This window comes from Hemitrygon akajei, chromosome 10 (assembly GCF_048418815.1).
Source record: "Hemitrygon akajei chromosome 10, sHemAka1.3, whole genome shotgun sequence".
NCBI lineage: Eukaryota > Metazoa > Chordata > Chondrichthyes > Myliobatiformes > Dasyatidae > Hemitrygon > Hemitrygon akajei.
The window spans coordinates 147,465,256-147,479,926 of NC_133133.1; the positions used below are offsets into that span (position 1 = coordinate 147,465,256).

The 14,671-nt window shown below is 38.5% G+C and overlaps 1 protein-coding gene across 9 annotated transcripts in view; it reads left to right on the forward strand.

Moving 5' to 3' along the window:
* Positions 1–14,671, forward strand: part of cacna1c (calcium channel, voltage-dependent, L type, alpha 1C subunit) — a 737,294-nt gene that overhangs the window by 388,230 nt on the left and 334,393 nt on the right. For all 9 annotated transcript variants that reach the window (XR_012100621.1, XM_073059289.1, XM_073059283.1 and 6 more), the window contains exons 7-8: positions 2,632–2,819; positions 9,932–10,035. Coding sequence is in view for 8 of the 9 variants with exons in the window: in XM_073059289.1 (XP_072915390.1) it covers positions 2,632–2,819; positions 9,932–10,035 (292 nt within the window). In the remaining variant the exon portion in view is untranslated. The remainder of the gene's footprint in view (positions 1–2,631; positions 2,820–9,931; positions 10,036–14,671) is intronic.

Below are 14,671 nucleotides of genomic sequence, written 5' to 3' on the forward strand. Positions count from 1 at the left end.
TATCTTTTTGCTGCACAGGCCAGCAGCGCTATATGACTAAGCATACCAAAACCCATTCTTAACTTGACAATCAACGATCTCTCATTATTGGGCACCACAATAGTGTTGCGATTAGCGTGACACTACTACTGCTTGGGGTGTCAGAGTTTGGAGTCCAACCCTCGCATCCTTTTTAAGGAATCTCAGTACATCCTTTCTGTGGAATGTGTGGGTTTTTCCCAGGTGTTCTGATTTCCTCCCATGGTCCGAAGACGTAACGTGTAGGTTAACTGGTCATTGTAAGTTGTCCCAGGATTGGGTTCAGGTTAAATCGGAGCTGTCGGGGGTTGCTCTGCAATGAGGCTTGAAGGGCTTATTATGCTCTGTATCTCTAGAAATTATAAAATTCACCGACATACACCTCCCACACGGCGAATTTGATTCCTAGTCCAAAATTAACTGGCACATACATATATGGCAGTGAAGCTATTTAAAATAGAAATAAAGAGCTGGGAATTCAAATGACATTTTAATTTGAAGGCTTTGAGAACAGTGGTCTTAGTGGCTGGTTACAGGGCTGGATAGAGTGAAATACTTGCTCAACCTTAGTTCAACAAACTATTCTCCATTCTGCATGGAAGTGTTACATTGTTACCCAAATCAGCTAGTCTTTTGGGAAGGTTGCTAATATACTTCATTCAGTCACCTGAAGATGGAATAATGCAACTAATTTTCTTTATATTTTGTTTGCAACTTGTTTGTTTATATAAACAATATTTTGAAAATAAAGCATAGTTTACCTGAAGTAAATTCAAGATGCTAGATGCTTTTATGTACTATAGCTTCCTGCTTGTGTGCAGCAACGGAAATTCACCACCCTTTTAAACTGCAGCTTGCATATCTTTTCAAGGTTGAATTGTACAATCCCATGCCCAGTGCATGTTTATGTCTGAAGTACAGAGAATGCAAAGAAAGTTGTCTATCTTGTCAAATTTGGCTGCAAGTGTACTATCAACATTCAAAGTGTGCAATATGTACTGGAACTGAAACCTGAATACCTTTTAAAATGTATACTTCATGGCTTGCTTGCACATTAGGATGTCGGCAACTTTTTCTTCCCCTATACTACCAAGACTGGCAATTTTTCCACTTCATTCCAGAAAACATGTGCGGGTATTAGACTAAGACCTAATAACCCTTGGCACTTGCAAAAATTGAACTGGTGTATGTGTCCGCAGCAAAATCAAATTAAGGGAACACTGTTGGCTGATGCATGGAAAGCTGTGAGTGACACGGCTAGTGCAGCAGCTGCCGCACAGCTCTCAGGTTCAGTACTGACCTTGCGTGTGTGGAGATTGCAAGTTCTCCCAGTGACTGTGCCCCATTGAGTCTGCTCTGCCATTTGATCATGGCTGACTTATTTTCCCTCTCAACCCAATTCTCCTGCCTTCTCCCTGTAACCTTCGATGACCCACTATTGGAGAACTATTCGAGAAAAGGCGGTTTCCTCCAGGTATTCCAGTTTCTGTGCACGTCCCAAAGAAGAGCAGGTTGGCGGTAGAAGAGTGGTAGAATCTGAGGCTGAGGAGTTGATGAGAAAATGGGAGAGTAAAAAGAAAAGGGGGATTAATTTAGGATTAATATAAATAGGGGGTTGAAGATCAGACCAGATTCAGTGCACTGAAGGACCTATGCTGCAACTATACAGGGTACTGGTGAGGCCGTACCTGGAGTACTGTGTGCAGTTCTGGTCTCCATACTTGAGGAAGGATATGCTGGCTTTGGAGGCAATGCAGAGGAGGTTCACCAGGTTGATTCCAGGGATGAAGGAGTTAACCTATGAGGAGAGATTGAGTCGCCTGGGAGTATACTCTCTGGGGTTCAGAAGAATGAGTGGGGATCTTAAAGAAACATACAAAATTTTGAAAGGGATAGATGAGATAAAAGTAGGAAAGTTATTTCCATTGGTAGGTGAGACTAGAACTAGGGGACATTGCCTCAAGATTCAGGGGAGAAGATTTAGGACGGAGATGAGGAGAAACTGTTTTTCCCAGAGCATGGCGAATCTGTGGAATTCTCTGCCCAGGGAAGCAGTTGAGTTTTCCTCACTAAATATATTTAAGATACAGTTAGATAGGTTTTTTGCATAGTAGGGGAATTAAGGGTTGTGGGGAAAAGGCAGGTAGATGGAGCTGAGTTTACGGACAGATCAGCCATGATCTTATTGAATGGTGGAGCAGGCTCGATGGGCCGGATGGCCTACTCTTGCTCCTATTTCTTACGTTCTTATGAACCATTACCATGTTGAATCAATCTGAATCTGTGCTGCATGAGGCTCTATTTGTCACTCCATGAGCCAATAGTGATATAGGAATTAAATTTCAAAACTGGTATTTAACATTTTGTTTATTTTTACCATGAGTGATATGTCGGGAGAGAAAAAAATTATCCCTTGTAGTGATATTATTGTAGTATTCAGCCTAACCTGCTGAGTATTCCCAATTTATTCTATTTTTATTTGAAATTAAATTGTATGCCGACCTCTCAGATTAATACAGTGACATTTCATCAGGGCTTACTAAAGGTAACTATTAATTCAGATACACTAGAGCTGATACCTATTGTTAACCTATTGTCTTGTTAAATTTTCAGAAGTAGCTGCCGACGATGACCCTGCACCCTGCAGCTTAAATGGCCATCACTGTTCAAATGAAACATTCTGCAAAAGTGGATGGGTCGGCCCAAATGATGGAATTACTAATTTCGATAATTTTGCCTTTGCTATGTTAACCGTCTTTCAGTGCATCACCATGGAGGGCTGGACTGATGTGTTATACTGGGTATGTACTACAACAGAAACTAAACAAAGAAAAAGCACTGAGAGTTGGGCCAAGAGCATTGAATGCAATATTTTGTGGACAGGCAACTTAACAGACTAAAGTGACTGCAATTTTGTCATTTGTTTTACCATGAAACATTGCTTAATGCATGCAGAGTTTATTAAGGAAGTAAATTAAAAGGTAGGTAGGTATAGGTTCAGACTATGTCATGCTTTAATTATAAGTGTGCATCATTTAGAAAAAGCAAGTTCTGAACTGAAAAATATATAATATCATAAGCCATATTTATTTTAATTACATTGATACACTAGTATTGGAATTAGATTTAAAGTTACAGGGTTTTATTAACTCACAGTTTCCTTTTTCTTATGCTTTTTTTGGACAATTCTTGTTTCTAGTCCCCCTTTTCCAATCTATCTTATTATTTATTAACCTCCTTTTTAATACCCAACTCTCAGTTTTTATATCTCCATTGACTTGACTATTTTTATTGGTATCATCTTGTTTTGTCTTGTGTTGAAATTCAATTGTCATTACCCAGTTATAAATTATTCCTTATTGTTTGGCTGTTCATTTTCCTGGTTCCTGATGCTTTTTCCCCTTTGTCTCTGGGAGCTACTGTATATTGACGATCTCTGCTGTTCTGTGTTTCTGATGGACACTCGTTTATTCAGTGCAATATTTCTTTTAGATTTAGACCTTTCAATAAAGTTACTTTTAACCTGAACTTTTCCAAAGAACTTCAAGTAGCAGAAGGAAGATAACAGGCTGAAAGCTTATGTTAATAAGTTGCATTCTTTCAAATATTGGAATTTTTGAAAATAGAAAGTGGGAGTGAAATAATAAAAACTGAGGGTTGTTTAAGAATACAGTAGCTCAGCTGGAAACTTGGTTAGAGCAGTGGCAAATGCAAATTAATCCAGACAAGTGTAATGTAATGTATTTTGGGAAGTTAAGTTCTGATAAGCTATATGGGGTAAATAGCAGGGTTGATCTACAGACATAACTTGGGATTTAAGTTCATAGCTCCCTAAAGATAGAGGGTGGAAAACAGGAGTCTAGAGCTAGAGGGCATAGGTTTAAGATGAGCGGGAGAAATGTAAAGGGGATCTGAGCAACAAATTAAGGCTTCATGTTACAGAAAAATACAGCCCGTTCTGACTATGGTACCCATCTGGCTAGTCGCAACTTCCTGTGTTCAACCCATATCCCTGTAAACCTCACCCCTCCTATATGCAGTAATTATCCAAGTGCTGCTTAAATAATACTATTTTATCTGCCTCAACCACTTCCTCTGGAAACTCATTCTATATACTCAGCACTTTCAGAGTGGAAAAAGTTGCCCCTTGGGCCCTGTTAAACCCTTTGACCCTCACCCTAAACCTACATTTTTTACTCTCCTACCCTGGGGAAGACTCTTACAATCAACCTTATCTATGTCTCTCTTTATTTTAAGTACTATTATAAGGTTGCTTCTCACTCTCTTGTCGTTTCAAATAAAGACCTAACTTGGCTAGCCTCTCAGTATAGCTCAGGTCCTCTAGCCTGGCAACATCCTTATAAGTCTTTTCTGCACTTTTTCCAGTTTAGCCATGTCTTTTCTGTAACAGACCAAAACTCCACACAGCTTTGGTTACCCTGACTGTGTAACTGGATAGTTGACAGTAGGTGCAGATTCAACGGGCCAAAGGGCCTGCTTCGGCACTGTAAGTCTTTATGTATGTGAACTTAAGGTTCAAATTGAATGCCATTTGGACAACTTTTAAGTGTTCAGATTGGTTAACCAAAAGGCAAAATAATACAAACAATCTATTCTGAGATAATAGAATTTATTTCCATTTGTAGGTTTCAATGTATTTATTCCTTGTTTAATTTTCTTACAGTTATAATCAAAATTTAATCAGACTTAGTAAGCATTATAAAAGGATTTAAGTGTAAATAAAACTTGCCTTACATCTGTAGAAATTTAGTAGTTCAGATGCTTACTTTAAAAGATGTTTATTCTTTGAGGGAAGAAAATATGGGGCTGCGCTATTCAGAATGAGTAATATATTAATCTGACAAAAACATAACCATAACTGCTGAGAGTAACATATTTCAATGGAAATGAATAATCGAAATATTGAACTGAGCTAAAATTTTCATCTTGCTGTATTTGGTAAGCAAAAGTTGATGTGATGAAGCAGTGCATTTGGTTTGAATGTGTTATGCCACTGTCCAATAGATGAGTGTCTATTCTTACGTTTCATTGGGAGTTGCCATGTGTAGCTAGGCAAATCCCCTGAAGAGGAGATCTGGGTTCAAGTTCTTTTGAAACTTGAATAAAAAACGAAACTTCACTGCATTGTTGGTAGTGCCATCTTCCAATAAGGCATTAAACTAATACCCCTTCCAGTCCCTCAGGCTATTGTAAAAGATTCCATGACAATACTTCAAAAAGGTTTCCTGTGTCCTTATCAGCATTTATTTCTTCATCAACATCATAATAAATATTTTATCATTATTGTAAGACTTGAGTGATTTTACTATGCACAGTTCTCTGTTGTGTCTCCTATATTAAGCTGATGATTAAAAAAATTTATTGTCTACAAAGTACTCTGAGTTATCGCAAACACAAAAACGTGTATCACACAGTTTTCTTTTTTTGAAGGAGCACAAATTCCTTACACCTCTCTTCCTAAATATTAGCATTATCTATTAATATTTTAGTAACTTGTAGGATTCCAAATCAAGCTAAGCTTGATTCTCAATATTTTTTTATTCTTTGGGCACCTCTGTGCGCATTCTAGTAGGTGTCATTGTAAAGTTAGAAATAATCATTGTTTTTCTTTTAAGCTTTTCTCACCTGAGGATTCTTAAAACCAATAGTAGTTGCTCTCTAATTTAGTTTAGTCCAGCAATCAACCTAAAAGCATCTATATCATTCATTGTCTCAACAATCATTTGTATAGCTACTGAGCATTAACTACTAATCTGCATTAGTAGTTAAAATTAGGCTTTACAATTCAACCGCCAGGTCTTAAGAACTTTTTAAAGCTATTATTAATGCTTTTTGAGATAGTGATTTAGATGCATATCATATTTTTTACTGAGTTAAGTATTGTATGTAATTAGTTTTGCTACAACAAGTGTATGGGACATTGGAAAAAAAAAGTTGAATTTCCCCATGGGGATGAATAAAGTATCTATCTATCTATCTATCTATCTAAAATCTTATTTTACCCAGTCTCCACAACCATTCCCACAGAATCCCAGACTTTGTTCCTTCTCCTGAATCTCACTCAGCACAAGGCCTCGCATCATTCAGCATCTAGATGTGCTGGACAATCTCAATGTTATCTGGATCAGAAATAGCAGATGCTGTCTATTCCAGCCCAAAGACTGAGATTTCATCTCCAAAGGAATGAGATTGAACTGCACATGGGGCAGTCAAAAGCTTGGATTATCGGAACAATTCTTCATCAAGCCAATCACTACCCATTGAGAGAAGATGGGAAAGTATCATCGGTTACTCCTGTGCTATTAATCATGTTGAATAAACTTTGAGCCAATTTATAGACAATAGACAATAGGTGCAGAAGTAGACCATTCGGCCCTTCAAGCCTGCACCACCATTCTGAGATCATGGCTGATCATCTACTATCAATACCCGGTTCCTGCCTTGGCCCATATCCCTTGATTCCCCTATCCATAAGATACCTATCTAGCTCCTTCTTGAAAGCATCCAGAGAATTGGCCTCCACTGCCTTCCGAAGCAGTGCATTCCACACCCCCACAACTATCTGGGAGAAGAAGTTTTTCCTTAACTCTGTCCTAAATGACCTACCCCTTATTCTCGAACCATGCCCTCTGGTACTGGACTCTCCCAGCATCTGGAACATATTTACTGCCTCTATCTTGTCCAATCCCTTAATAATCTTATATGTTGCAATCAGATCCCCTCTCAAGCTCCTTAATTCCAGCATGTACAAGCCCAGTCTCTCTAACCTCTCTGCGTAAGACAGTCCAGACATCCCAGGAATTAACCTCGTGAATCTACGCTGCACTTCCTCTACAGCCAGGATGTCCTTCCTTAACCCTGGAGACCAAAACTGTACACAATACTCCAGGTGTGGTCTCACCAGGGCCCTGTACAAATGCAAAAGGATTTCCTTGCTCTTGTACTCAATTCCCTTTGTAATAAAGGCCAACATTCCATTAGCCTTCTTCACTGCCTGCTGCACTTGCTCATTCACCTTCAGTGACTGATGAACAAGGACTCCTAGATCTCTTTGTATTTCTCCCTTACCTAACTTTACACCGTTTAGATAATAATCTGCCTTCCTGTTCTTACTCCCAAAGTGGATAACCTCACACTTATTCACATTAAACGTCATCTGCCAAGTATCTGCCCACTCACTCAGCCTATCCAAGTCACCCTGAATTCTCCTAACATCCTCATCACATGTCACACTGCCACCCAGCTTAGTATCATCAGCAAACTTGCTGATGTTATACTCAATGCCTTCATCTAAATCGTTGATGTAAATCGTAAACAGCTGTGGTCCCAATACCGAGCCCTGTGGCACCCCACTAGTCACCACCTGCCATTCCGAGAAACACCCATTCACCACTACCCTTTGCTTTCTATCTGCCAACCAGTTTTCTATCCATGTCAATATCTTCCCCCCAATGCCATGAGCTCTGATTTTACCCACCAATCTCCTATGTGGGACCTTATCAAATGCCTTCTGAAAATCGAGGTACACTACATCCACTGGATCTCCCTTGTCTAACTTCCTGGTTACATCCTCAAAAAACTCCAACAGATTAGTCAAGCATGATTTGCCCTTGGTAAATCCATGCGGCTCGGCCCAATCCTATCACTGCTATCTAGATATGCCACTATTTCATCTTTAATAATGGACTCTAGCATCTTCCCCACTACTGATGTTAGGCTGTCAGGACGATAGTTCTCTGTTTTCTCCCTCCCTCCTTTCTTAAAAAGTGGGATAACATTAGCCATTCTCCAATCTTCAGGAACTGATCCTGAATCTAAGGAACATTGGAAAATGATTACCAATGCATCAGCAATTTCCAGGGCCACCTCCTTTAGTACCCTAGGATGCAGACCATCTGGACCTGGGGATTTGTCAGCCTTCAGTCCCATCAGTCTACTCATCATCATTTCCTTCCTAATGTCAATCTGTTTCATTTCCTCTGTTACCCTATGTCCTTGGCCCATCCATACATCTGGGAGATTGCTTGTGTCTTCCCTAGTGAAGACAGATCTAAAGTACTTATTAAATTCTTCTGCCATTTCTCTGTTTCCCATAACAATTTCACCCAATTCATTCTTCAAGGGCCCAACATTGTTCTTAACTATCTTCTTTCCCTTCACGTACCTAAAAAAGCTTTTGCTATCCTCCTTTATATTCTTGGCTAGCTTGCGTTCGTACCTCATTTTTTCTCCCCGTATTGCCTTTTTAGTTAAGTTCTGTTGTTCCTTAAAAATTTCCCAATCATCTGTCCTCCCACTCACCTTAGCTCTGTCATACTTCCTTTTTTTTAATGCTATGCAATCTCTGACTTCCTTTGTCAACCACTGTGGCCCCTTTTCCCCCCTTTGAATCCTTCCTTCTCTGGGGGATGAACTGATTTTGCACCTTGTGCATTATTCCCAAGAATACCTGCCATTGCTGTTCCACTGTCTTTTCTGCTAGGATATCCGTCCAGTTAACTTTGGCCAGCTCCTCCCTCATGGCTCCATAGTTTCCCCTGTTCAACTGCAACACTGACACCTCCGATCTGCCCTTATCCTTCTCAAATTGCAGATAAAAACTTATCATATTATGGTCATATTATCATATTATAATTTGCTTTTATATATGCCAGGCTTTTGTTGTGCTCTATATTCATAATTTAAGAAAACAAGAGCAGTAATAGGCCATTCGGCCTCTCAGGCCTGCCTCATCATTCAATATTATGATGGCAGATCAATGCTGACCTCGACTCTACTGCCATTTCCCCATTGCCCTCAATTCCTTCAATCTTGCATATATTTCTCCATCTCCTCTTTAAATATATCTAATGATCTGGTCTCCACCACCCTCGGGCCAGAGAATTCCAGAGATTCACTACCTTTTGTGAGAAGAAGTTTCCATGTAAATCAGTTGTAAACAACTGGCCCCTTTTTCATGACTCTGGCACAAATGAAAATATCTCAACATTTACCCTATCAAGCCCCGTAGCATTCCTCATTCTTCTGCAGTCCAAAAGATAAAGTCCCAAGGTATCATGATTTTGTGCAAGTATTTTATGAAATAAGCTGGTTCCTTACATGTAGTACTCATTAATTTACTGCTGAAAAAGATAGTTTATGGATGCTTATGTATTCATGACTTTTGGGTATTATCAACTTTTAAAATATATATATATATATATATATATATAAATGACCAGCTTGTAACATTGTGCATTGCTTCACTTTCTTCAAACATATAACATTGTGGTAGGAATTTACATTCTTCAAAGTGTTTTGGGACTTTTTCCATAAAGAAGCTCAGTAAGTGATGATAGTACTGTATTTACCCAGCCTTGTATTCAAGTGTTGATTTTTTTACAGCAGCATTTGTGAACTAACTAATCTAAAAATAGGAGCATGAATATGAAAAATTTGACAATTACCACAATTTTAAATTGCCACTCTCTTGGAATGGTAAAAATAATAAGCTAAAGTAAGATTTTGATTCAGCGGGGAATAGAGAATTATGAGCTGAGATGGTGATTCTTACAAGATCTGCGTGATTTGGTCTGAGTTTCACATTGCTTCATCGTACTAACATTATTATTTGCCTTTAGAAAGTATTTCATTAAGTGAGTCACATTTGATATGTTCCTTTGAGAGATAGTGTGATATAAAGAAATCTTAATAGAAATTTTATGCATAGGTGTGGAAGCTTATGTGAAATGAAAATATGAGTTGCATGGAGTAAAAAATCTGTTGTGCATGTCTTTAAATCTCAATGCTTATCTAAAGATATATCTGTATTCTACAAGTCATTTATCCTATAATATATCTAGCTTTGACTTGCTAATGTTTTCACTCATTTAACTTTCCTTCATCTTTTCAGATGCAGGACGCCATGGGCTATGAGTTACCTTGGGTCTATTTTGTGAGCCTGGTCATCTTTGGATCCTTTTTCGTTTTAAATCTGGTTCTTGGTGTGTTAAGTGGGTAAGCTGTAAATTTGTTATCTTCATTCTGGTCTGTGCTTTCCTCCTCAATATACCTTTACTTCCTATACCCTTTTGAAATCAGGTCACATGATATGTTTGTTTTGGTCATCAGCAAAAAGAAATAATGAATGCAACCTAAACAGCTTCAGGTTTCAACTAAGAAAGAAGTTATAACGTTAAGATGGAGGCTGTCAGAGTAGTTTGTGTGCCTGGTTATATGGTTATAATTCCCCATTGGCCGTTGTTGTGTGCAAATGCTGAACAAAGTCCATTCATTATCATTCCATTTTCTAGCTAAATGACACAAGAAGGAATTGAGGGCCATGGGTCTATTTTGTTACTCATTAATTAAGAATGAATTAATTTGTACTTGGTGGGTAAACAGCATTGCATTACTTTTTATGTTTATTATTTTTGATCCCTGTGTTGACTGATTCATTTGTAATGGTTCATTTGTAATAGCATATGATGATTTGCAATGCAGTGCTGAAAATAAGAAGCAACCTATGCAGTTTATTTTAATATAGAACTTAGAACAGTACGGTAAAGGAACAGGCCCTTCAGTCGAAAATATTGTGCCATGCCATACCAAATAAATAATCAAATTACCAGTGAAAGTAATCCCGTATGCTTACACATTTTTCCATAGCCTTCCATTCTCCTCACATTATAGCCTATCTCAATATCTCTTAAAAGTCCCTACTGTATTTGCTTCTACCGCCACCCCAGGCAGCGCATTCCAGGCACCTCCATACTGTAGATTTTTAAAAATTGCCCCTCACGTCTTTAAAATTAGCCCTTCTGACCTTAAATTCGTGTCCTCTGGTATTAGACATTCCAACCTTGGTAAAAAGATACTGTCTGTCTACTCTACTGAATGTCTCTCATAATCTTAGAACTTCTATCGGATATCCCATCAGACTCCGCTGCTCTAGAGAAAACAAACTGTAATTTGCCCAGCTTCTAGTTATTACACATGTCCAGGCGGTATCCTGGTAAACCCCTTTTGCACAGTCTTCAAAGCCTTAATGTTCTTCTTGTAATGGGACAAACAGAACTGTAAGCAATTCTACAGATGTGGCTTAACTAGAGTTTTATAAAGTTTCAACATAACTTCCTGACTTTTGAACTCAGTGCCTCAATTAATAAAGACAGGCATGTCATTTGCCTTTAAACCACCCCACCAACCTGTGTAGCCACTTCCAGGGGAGCTCTGAGCATGGACCGAGAGATCCTTTTGCTTATCAACACTGTTAAAGGTCGTGCCCTTAACAGTGTACCGTCTCTATACATTTGACCTATCAAGGTGCAACCCCTCACATTTAGCCAGGTTAAACTCCATCTGCCATTTTTCCACCCATATCTGCAACTGATCTATATCCTGCTGTATTCTTTGTCAGACATCTTCACTATCCACGCACCATCCGTCTTAGTATCATCTGCTAATTTATTAACCCACATATTCAGGTCATTTATATACATCACAAACAGTAGAGGTCCCAGTACAGATCTCTGTGGAAAACCACTAATCACAGACTGCCAGCTAGAAAAAGTCCCTACAACCATCACCTTGTATTGGCAAGCCAGTTCTGAATCCAAACAGCCAATCCACCATTGATCCCATGCATCTTAATCTTCTGGATGAACCGTCCATGAGGGACTTTGTTAAAGGCCTTACTAAAATCCATGTAGACAACATCCACAGCTCTACCTTCACCCTAGTCACCTTGTCAAAAAACTCAATTAAGTTGGTAAGACTCGACTTGCCCCTCACAAAGCCTTGCTGCTCTCCCTAACTAGGCCATGGTTTTCCAAATGTTCATAAGTCCTATCTCGAAGAATCTTGTCTAGTAATTTCCCTCCCACTGACTTGAGACTCGCCAGTCTGTAGTTTCCAGGATTATTCCTGGTTCCCTTCTTGAACAATGGAATGGAACAACATTAGCTACTAACCTGTGGCTAGAGAGTACTCAAAGATATTGTCCAAGACCCCAGCAATCTCTTCACTTGCCTCAGTAACCTGGGGTATATCCCATCAGACCCTAGGGACTTATCCACCATAATGCTCTTTAAGAGACTCAACTCTAACACTACCTCCTACTTTGCTTTGAAATGCCATAGTATATTAATACTCTTGGCACTGATGTCCCTATCCTCCATGTCCTCATTGCTGGAAAATACTGATGTCAAGTACTCATTAAGAACCTGATTCACATGCTTCACATTGAAGGAAATGTCCCCTCTTTATGCTTGAGTGGTCCCACCCTTTCCTTAGTTATCCACTTGCTCCTGATGCATGTATACAATGGCTGGGGTTAATAAGGAAGTGGTTCTTTGTGGTTCTAGATACTTTGTGTTAGAAAACATTGTGACTAGAAAACCAAATTCTGATCCAGTTTTATTATGCTAAGGCATGAACATTTCTCATCACCTTTCTTATTTCTCTTTTATGAAATAGAGCTTTGTTGATATTTCTATAAAGCTGTATTTATTATGATTATATTTTATACCTATTCTCATTGGATTAAAACACTTTTAATATATAAATTATGGTGATACAATGGGGAATATTCTTGGTGCCAGTTTTTGAAAATTGTTCTCATCTGTGTATATATAATGTTATACCAAAGAGCACAATTTATGCATTGAAGACTTGGAAATGCATGGCATCATTTCAGAATTTGCAAACAACCATTAAATAAGTTGATGGAATACATATAAATAAATTAATAAGCTTCAGGGAGAACAATACAATGAGGAAGTCTATGTAGACATAGACCAGTACAGCACAGGAGAAGGCTATTTGTCCCGCAATATTATGCTGAACCAATTAAATTGGCAATCAAATGGCTAACTAGATTAATCTACTCTGTCTACACATTTTCTGTATCCTTCCATTACATATACAGCAGTTGAAATTTATCACTTTGATGATGTGAGAAAGCAAAGTACAAGCTATATGGTACAAGGTAAGATAAGTGGTCAAACAATAACTCCTAGATGCTTTTCTTCAAATATGATGCAAGGCTGATTAAGCAAAGGATTTAAACACTTATTTATAAGTAATTGCATAGAGTATGAGAACTATAAAGTTATGTTATTGAAAACATGATGGGCCTCTGCAGGAACATTGTTTGCCAATTTGAGCAACTCTTTCTGGGAAGGCAGACTGAGTAAAGGAAACCCAGTGGCTAAAGAATGAATGACAAGAAAGACTATATTAATCATTTATAAACATGATTTGCAAGGAACCCAGGACATTGTGAACGACTTCTTTAATGGAATTGGCTATTTGATAGGATGATGAAAACAGATTCAATAGAATAGATTATTGGAGGAGATAAAACTTGTAGAGTTATACGGAAATATAGGAGTAATGACTCACTGGATATAATAACCACCTTTGCTGCACTGTGCTTTTTGTGATTATTTTTATATAGATATATAGATTTGGATTTATGGGTGTGCTAATTTTAAAGTTTGATATGCTACAAAGACTGGTGAACATTTTACTTGTGAAGAGGACTATTCAAAATAGGGAAGATTAGTCAATGGAAGATGTACCTACATGGACAAATTTAATGCAGAGTAATGTGAGGCAGTAATACATTGGAACAACGGAATAGAGATATTACCGAGGTTCAAAAACCTAGGTAAATTAAAAGTTAATAAAAATTAATAAAATGAATATGTCATCTTGAGTTGTAAGAGCAGCAGAACAGAAAATAAAAGCAGTGGGAATGCTAATATGTGTAGAAATGATAGGCTAGTCCATGTATAGAATAATAGGCATCTTGTACAGATGAAGCATGTTGTGGATATTGATAGATAGATAGATAGATAGATAGATACTTTATTCATCCCCATGGGGAAATTCAACTTTTTTTCCCATACACTTGTTGTAGCAAAACTAATTACATACAATACTTAACTCAGTAAAAAAATATGATATGCATCTAAATCACTATCTCAAAAAGCATTAATAATAGCTTTTAAAAAGTTCTTAAGTCCTGGCGGTAGAATTGTAAAGCCTAATGGCATTGGGGAGTATTGACCTCTTCATCCTGTCTGAGGAGCATTGTATCGATAGTAACCTGTCGCTGAAACTGCTTCTCTGTCTCTGGATGGTGCTATGTAGAGGATGTTCAGAGTTATCCATAATTGACCGTAGCCTACTCAGCGCCCTTCGCTCAGCTACCAATGTTAAACTCTCCAGTACTTTGCCCACGACAGAGCCCGCCTTCCTTACCAGCTTATTAAGACGTGAGGCGTCCCTCTTCTTAATGCTTCCTCCCCAACACGCCACCACAAAGAAGAGGGCGCTCTCCACAACTGACCTATAGAACATCTTCAGCATCTCACTACAGACATTGAATGACGCCAACCTTCTTAGGAAGTACAGTCGCCTCTGTGCCTTCCTGCACAAGGCATCTGTGTTGGCAGTCCAGTCTAGCTTCTCGTCTAACTGTACTCCCAGATACTTGTAGGTCTTAACCTGCTCCACACATTCTCCATTAATGATCACTGGCTCCATATGAGGCCTAGATCTCCTAAAGTCCACCACCATCTCCTTGGTCTTGGTGATATTGAGACGCAGGTAGTTTGAGTTGCACCATATCACAAAGTCCTGTATC